The sequence below is a fragment of the Carassius auratus genome, unplaced genomic scaffold (assembly GCF_003368295.1).
Source record: "Carassius auratus strain Wakin unplaced genomic scaffold, ASM336829v1 scaf_tig00215864, whole genome shotgun sequence".
Lineage (NCBI taxonomy): Eukaryota > Metazoa > Chordata > Actinopteri > Cypriniformes > Cyprinidae > Carassius > Carassius auratus.
The window spans coordinates 61,524-69,915 of record NW_020528279.1 but is presented as its reverse complement, the minus strand read 5'-3'; the positions used below and the strand labels follow the sequence as shown (position 1 = coordinate 69,915).

The 8,392-nt window shown below is 41.6% G+C and overlaps 1 protein-coding gene across 1 annotated transcript; it reads left to right on the top strand.

Annotated features, from left to right (window-relative positions):
- Positions 1-8,042: 8,042 nt before the first annotated feature.
- LOC113096049 (histone H4) lies at positions 8,043-8,392 on the top strand. The gene has a single exon (XM_026261418.1). The coding sequence runs from the start codon at positions 8,058-8,060 to the stop codon at positions 8,367-8,369; it is 312 nt and encodes a 103-aa protein (XP_026117203.1). The 5' UTR covers positions 8,043-8,057; the 3' UTR covers positions 8,370-8,392.

Below are 8,392 nucleotides of genomic sequence, written 5' to 3'. Positions count from 1 at the left end.
CATAATGACACTACACTTAAAATGTTCATAGAATGTTTTTATGATTGAGAAGATCTTTGATGGTATTCCATAGGATTGCAGTATCTTCCAGAGGCTGTGTCGATGGACACTGACCAAGGCCTTCCTGAAGTCCACGAAGTTGATGTAGAGGGGTGTATTCCATTCCAAGCACTGCTCTATGATGTTACGCAAAGCAAATATCTGGTCCATACATCCTCTACCCTTCCTGAAGCCTGCTTGCTCCTGTCTAATTCTGGTGTCAATGGCTGTATCCATGCGATTGAGAAGGACTCTGCAAAACACCTTGCTTGGGATAGACAGAAGAGTAAGTCCACGCCAGTTGTCACAGTTCTTAATGTTGCCTTTCTTGGGGATTTTGACAATGAGGCCTTTGGAATATCAACCTTAAGCATCTCGGCATGAATAGCATCTATGCCACATGCCTTGCCACTTTTCAGAGTTTGAATGGCAGCTTTAACTTCAGCAGAGTCAGGGGGGTTGGTGATGATTTACAGGATATCCTCTGTTGTTGTGATGTTGGCTGGTTGTTCAGGCTCAGGGAGGTTGAGTACTTCCTGGAAGTGTTGAACCTATCTGGCTGCTTGTTCACTCTCTGATGTACAGATGTTGCCATTCTTGTCCAGTACATGGGTAGTTCGGTTTGTGCATCTGCCGCAGAGTCACTTTGTGATTTCACTGTGCTCAGATTTCCATAGGCTGCAGCTTTCTCAGCTTCACTTGCCAGGTGTTCAACAAAGACCCTTTTGTCTTTTCTAGCACTCCTCTTCACCTCTCTGTCCTTGTTTTTATATGACATCTTGGTTTTCTCAAGGAGTCGTTGGAACTTGGTGTTCAGCATCTTTGCCTTCAGCTCTTTCCTCTCTTCGATTTTCAGCCAAGTCTTAGCGGATATCTATTCTTTGGCCCCTTTCTGTTTGAAGTTCAGGATTTTTTGTGCTGTTTCAGAATATATGGTTTTGATAGCATTCCATTTGCTGGGTTCTTCTTCTATTTAACAGGAAGCCTCTAGTGTGCTGAAGCGGTTTCTGAGTTCCAACACAAACTCCTTGATTTTCTTTGGATGTTGGAGTTTTGCAATGTCCAGTTTCTTCTGCCGATGGCCTTGTGGGATTAACTTCTTCAACTTGAGTTTAATGGTAGCAGCAATTAGGTAGTGGTCGCTATAGGCATCTGCACCTCGGTAGGCTCTAACATCTTGCAGTGACCTGTGCCATTTACCGTTAATGATGATGTGGTCGATTTGGTTGATGGTCCTACCATCAGGTGACTGCCATGTGAGCTTATGGATGTTTTTGTGTGGGGAGATGGTGCCGCCGATGACCAGGTTGTTACTCATGCAGAAATCAACAAGGCGTTCACCATTGTTGTTTCTGTCGCCACATCCATGTCTGCCCATTGCTCTCTCGTTGTTGAAGTTGTTGGTTCCCATGTCACCAGTTAGGAGAAGAAAATCATGTTGGGGTACTTTGGAAACAGCCATTTGCAGTTGTTCATACCAGTCTTTTTTGACCTCCTCTTCAGCCTCGTTGGTTGGTGCATAGCACTGTAATATGGTGAGTTTACAGAACTTTGAGTTGAGGCGTATTCGGATCAGTCTTTCACTTACTGGTTCCCACTCTAGCAGGGTTTTGGCCTTCTCCTTGGAGATTAGAATGGCTACACCATGTGTATGGGTGTTCTCGTGACCAGAATGGAGGATAACAGACCCTTCATGCAGGACTTGACGACCAGAGCCGATCCAGTGACTCTCACTTATCCCCAAGATGTCCAGGTGGTACCTTTTCAGTACCAGAAGGTAAATCTACTTTAGATTTATTACTAAAGTACCTTAGAATCTCAAAACTTATTATAGCATATTTTTCTACTTTTGAAGGAACTAGGCTATTTACAACCCACAGCTTCACAATTATATAGAGACAGTATGACTAATTCACACACGCAATCACTCATACTGCTACGTTACTGTGCTAATTTATCTTTATGTGATCTTTATTTATCTCTTACACCGAGCAATAATCTATAAGAAATGTTACGAACATAGATAAAATAACTGCTGATAGTGATCTATGATGTCAGATTGTGCTTTCAATAGGAAAAAAATATCCTTTACTAGTCGATCTCAACCATCTGGCTGAGGCCAGTCTAAAAAGATGCTCAGGACAGTTGAGCCTGTGACGTGTCGTCATGAAAGCGTATCATTTTCACGTGTTATTAAGCCTTGCCACTTGCCAATTTAACCATTCAAAAAACTTTAAAGAATTCAAACACACGACGCGGAAAAGCTGAACTGAGCAGCTGGTTACTCGCGCTGTGCCCGGTGCGCATGCGGAGAGAGAGCCGCGTCTCACAGACGGTAACACTGAACCGAGCTCTTGTTTGCGGAATTGCTAATTCAACCTTTTCACACCACAGATTGAACACAATTAATCATTGCTTGGTAATTGGCTAACAAAGTATTGACTGTTGATTGTAATCCAGTACATATCTTTCTAGCAAAGTTATCTGATATTATCACAACAGTTTAGCTCTTGAGTTCTTATATTTTATTACCATTTTCTAAACTATAGCAAATAAACTGATAATGTAAGAAATGTTGAAGGTGTCTGAATAAACTTCGGTTTGACTGTATGTTTAATTTTTACAGTGCTATTTTACGTGTAATTATTGGTTTCTGTATCTGGACACTTACAAACTTGAAAAAACTTAAACACTATTTAAATAGCACAAACAAATAAACAGAACATCATACAGATTAAACACTTTTAAACAGGGCCCACTGGTACAACCTGCATCTGGGCTCCGCAAACCCCAGCTATGGCCCTGCTTACAGTACAAACTTTGTCAGTGAACTATGAGGGCAAAAGAAAAAGAAAAAAAAAACTAAACAGAAACAAAATAATCGTTCATTAATTGAGGTAAAATGTTCAGTTAATCGAGGTTTTGATTTTAGGCCATAATCGTCCAGCCCTACCTCCCACCAACAATCGGCCCGGATATTGCTTGTGCGCTACAGTGCACCGAATACCAGAACAGTCAGGCACAAGAACAGTTTCTTTTCCCAGACAATATACCTTATGAACAGTTAAATGCCCTCCCTCGCATCGTGCAATAAAAATATGTGCAATAACCTTATATTTTATTTGTTACCAGCCCATATCCTAGTACGTCCCTACGTGTTATTGTTGTCTTTGTGCACCGGAAGCTTGTGACATTAACCATATTTCTTGTGCGCGCAGGCATACTTGGCAGTAAAGCTCTTTCTGACTTCTGATTATTATGTATGCATGTAATATTTGGGCTTTTGGAATAAACCATATATGTGGAAGTATGTTTTTAATGTTTTATTCTTTCAGTTTTACAATGATGAGGTAAAACAGGTTTAAATACTGACACGGCTAATGCGACCCATTTGTTCCCGGGTCGCTAGATTTGGTCCATTCACACTGCCAGCGAAATGCTGGAATATGTGCGCGCTTTCACACACAACCCGTAACGGTCCCGGGTCGAGTTGACACGTGACATCCGGATGTGACGTAAAATGTACGAGTCGAAAAAGATTGGCGCCAAAGAATAAGGAAAGGCAAAACAGAAGTGTTCTCATTGCTTTGTAAACATGGCTGTTGACCAGCAACTAGCAGCATTGTTGTTTATGCTAAATGCTCAAATTACTACATGTTTTTCGATATTGACTTCTTTCCAGAGAGTTAATGAGATAATGCTTACGCTGGAAGCAAAGCTTGCTGAGAGTAGGAAACAATGTGAAGCAGCGAGACTTAGAGCACAGAGGCGCCATTGGATGCTAAAAGCTACCACTCTGTGTACACGGATCATGCAACTGGGTGTTTCTGATAGAAGAATGTGGATGTTACGAAGACCTCAAGGTGCTGTATTTTGGACTAATGTCCTCGAAAACTTTACCGCTGATCAGTTCCGTCAGCAGTTTTGCATGTCACGCACCACGTTTGAGTTTGTTCTGCAACTTGCTGAGCGAAGTCTGAGACAAAAGTCTACAAACTGGAGAAAGCCACTTGAACCACGCCGTAGACTGGCTTTTGTTTTGTGGTGGTATGCAACCCCTGGTGAATACCGCACCATCAGTTGTCTTTTTGGTGTGGGGCTGTCGACTGTTTGTACTCTGGTTCATGAAGTGACAGCGACATTGAAGAGAAAACTTTCCAAACGTTTCATCTCCTTGCCCAGAGGAGAAGCTCTTCAAAACACTATAAATGGTGTTTTCCAAATGGCAGAAGAAAATGGAGGCTACCTGATTCCACGTGATGTAATCACTATTTCATTTGCTGCTATCATATATATATATATATATATATATATATATATATATATATATATATATATATATATATATATATATATATATATATATATAATCAATATACAAGGGTATGCAACCACAGTGCATGATCATTATCAATTTGTTGATTTTTTTCTTTACTTTTAAACATAACTCAAGGATTGTGAACGGAGTTGAGGTTCCTGTCCATTTAATTGGTGATGCTGCATACCCACTCAAGAACTGGCTTATGAAGGGTTTCACAAATCACCATGCGCTGAACCCTCATCAATGGCTGTACAACTACCGACTGAGCTCAGCATGAATGGTTGTCGAGAACGCCTTCGGACGACTCAAAGGGCATTGGCGTTGGCGGTGCTTACTGAAGTGCAATGATGTCAACACCGCACTGATGCCTGATGTTGTTGCTGTTTCTTGTGTTCTGCACAATATTTGTGAGGTGAACGAAGAAATGTTTCTGCCTGACTGGAACATCACAGATGTTTTACAAGAGCAATCGCAAGATGTTTTCCAAGGAGTGGGAGGCCGTAATGCACAAGCAATTCGGGAGGCTATGAAAATGCTCTTCTAACTTGTTTACACTGTTACATGCACATCCATCTGTCCCAAAAACAGTGAAATTACGCATGAAAAACTAATAAAACATGTCGACAATTCTCAATAAAAAACAATTTATTTTGGGAAGAATAAAAAGTGTGATGTGCCTGTTTACATCAAATGTAACCATTTCAAGTACAAAGTATGACAAAGAAAACAATGTAAAAAAAAAAAAAACTAAGTTTAACTGAATAAAATGTATAAAGATATAAAGAATAAAAGTGTATAAAGAATAAAGTGTAGTAAGATGCACATAAGACATAAAAAGTGTTGACATTTACAAAAACAAACAAACAATGCAATTAGAAAAAAGAAGTATAACACAATATTAACAACGCAAAAAACACTACAAAGTGTTCAAACAGTTAAAAAAAGCTGTACCTGGCAAGCAATAGAGTGCCATTAGATAATTATGCACAAATATAAATATTATATAATTTGTACTATAAATTTTTTTTTTTTACTTTTATAAATGCTACTAATCCAGTATGAAATATTCAATAAGTTTTGAAGCAGACCTACTCAAGCTGCAATGATGGCAACGGGTTGAAAAAGCCATTTTCTGTATTGTCTGATGTGCTCTGCTGAAAACGGGCATGACGAGCGGGCACATAATAGGGCGTGGGTGCTGGAGCTGGCATACGGCTAAGAATTTCACCCAAAAAACAATTTTGGGTGTTTTGTAGCTCACGCAGCATTGCCATCTGTTTAGCCAGCTCTTCCTCCCTTGCCTGACTCGCCTCCCTCCTCAACCGGTTTTCATACTCCCTCTGCTCTGCCAAACGGACACGTTCCCTCTCCTCAAAGTCTCGGTCCATATCAAAAAAGAGGTCCTTCACCTCTTTCATGATCAAATCTGTTCTGGACTGGAATTTTCTGGCTTTTTTCGCAGGGGGTGGTTGAAGTGATTCTGAAAAGACAAAACAATGTGGTTTAGTAACCTGAAGGAAGAATATGATACATGGCAGAAAAAGAACAAACAGTCCAGCAAGGTACATTATAGCATAGTTATGTAACTCACCTGAATTACTGTCCCTGGAAATTGCCTTGGCGGTCTCCGAGCTGGACGCAACTGTGGACACAACGCATTTGTATTTTTATTTGCTCATACACGAACCGCATCACGTACCGTTCCACTGAGCTGGGGATCGATCTCAGCTTCAGCGTGGATAGTAAGGAGCTCCGTGGTCTCGACTTCTCTCCAGTTTCGCACATTTCTGTTTGTTTAATTTTAGTTTCTTTTGTATACGAACACTGCATTTAAAACACGGACTAGCTCTTCTGACACTGCAGGGTTGTATTATTGAAAAAACAAGTTCAAGGAGTCACACAATAACTATGTCATCACTACGTCACATCCGTTGTGGCATTAGTTCTGGGTTTTGTTCACACAGCGCTCGTCACGGGTGGAACTCGGCAATGTTAATAGGTCCCCGACGCAGGTTCAATCCCGGAATCAATCCTGGGACGTGGTTGGTTTCACACAGAAGCCGACCCGGCAATGTTCCGGCAGTTTGCTGGGTCTGACATGCAGTGTGAAAGGGGCCTAAGCTTGCAGGAGCTGTAGGTGGGGGTGGAGGGGTAAATGAACCCTAACCCTAACCCTAACTTTGCTGAAGGTCCCCTGAGCAAGAGCAGTTTCTGAGTATTGGATACCAGAGTTGGCAAATGTCACAACTTTAACTTTACCTTATAATTAGGGTGAATCTTTATTTCATGTTGACTTTAATCTCTCTGCATGTCAATCTAATGCCAAATCTACGAACATCATCTTGTTTTAATTTACAAATTCAGTTTTCAAATGAAAATATCACCATAAACACTCTTTTTCTGTAGTATATCAAAATAAAGAGAACAATACAAAAGCATATGTAATTTTATGATTAATCTCATTCTGTAAAGAACATTTAGATTTATGTGTAAATTTATGGCCACAGCTGTATATATTTAGATTTGAGAAGTAATTATGTTAAATGATAGCAGCTGATAATAATGATACATTTCTAAGTAAATAAATAATAAATTAAATTATGTAAATCCTCAGGATTTCAAGACGGACCTGCGCTTCCAGAGCTCCGCTGTCATGGCCCTGCAGGAGTCCAGCGAGGCTTATCTGGTCGGTCTGTTCGAGGACACCAACCTGTGCGCCATCCACGCCAAGAGAGTCACCATCATGCCCAAAGACATCCAGCTGGCCCGCCGCATCCGCGGAGAGCGCGCTTAAACCCGCCGCTGCCAAACACCCCAAAGGCTCTTTTAAGAGCCAACGACATCGCACTGAAGGAGTAATTCTGTTCGAGTAATCAATTTGTGTTTCTATCAATAGTTAAAAAAAACCAAAGACTGTCCTATTTGTAATGTATGTTTCACAAATATTACGCATTTTATTCCACACAGTATCTTTTTAAACAAATAAACCGCCTCTCACTTCCTCACGGGGAAGTCGTGGCCTGTAGTGGTTAAAAAATACTCCTAGCCTTAGAGTTGTGGGTTCGAGTCTCGGGCCGACAATACCACGACTTGGGTGCCCTTGAGGAAGGCACCGAACCCCAACTGCTCCCCATAAATGCCTGTTCACTGCTCCGGGTTTGTGTACACTTTGGATGGGTTAAATGCAGAGCACGAATTCTGAGTATGGGTCACCTTGGCTGTATGTCACGTCACTGATGATCAACATCACTTTCATAAATCTATCTTGCGTTTAATGTGTCAGTAGAGATAATTTGTTATATTACGTTTATTTGCGGCTGAAGTGAGTACCAACGATTTAATGTTGTGATGTCTGTAGCTCTTTCTTTAGTGCGCGTTTCTGCAGCTCAAATACTGGAGTGGGCCTCTCTACAACAACAATGACGATGAGCTACAATCAAAAACAAGTCAAATGCAAACATATACATTTGATTTTATAAGTTTTTGTCAATAGACTCATAAAGAATGGATTTAAATACGATACAAAGCTCGGATAATTTTAGATCAGGGTTGGCTTTAAACCGCATTCCTTCCTGTTTGAACTGGGGGGGGGTCATGTGACGCGCAGCTGGTTTCAGTTAGGTCTGTAAACAACTTTAAAACGCAGGCAGCACGCGCCATTAATCTTCGTTTAATATCAAGGGAGATTATCATCATTATGTCTGGAAGAGGCAAAGGCGGTAAAGGACTCGGGAAAGGAGGCGCTAAGCGTCACCGTAAGGTGCTGCGCGATAACATCCAGGGAATCACCAAACCCGCCATTCGTCGTCTAGCTCGCCGCGGCGGAGTCAAGCGCATCTCCGGTCTGATCTACGAGGAGACCCGCGGTGTGCTGAAGGTGTTCCTGGAGAACGTGATCCGCGACGCCGTCACCTACACCGAGCACGCCAAGAGAAAGACCGTCACCGCCATGGACGTTGTGTACGCGCTCAAACGACAGGGACGCACCTTGTACGGCTTCGGTGGATAAACCGCTTCAGATCCGAGAATAAA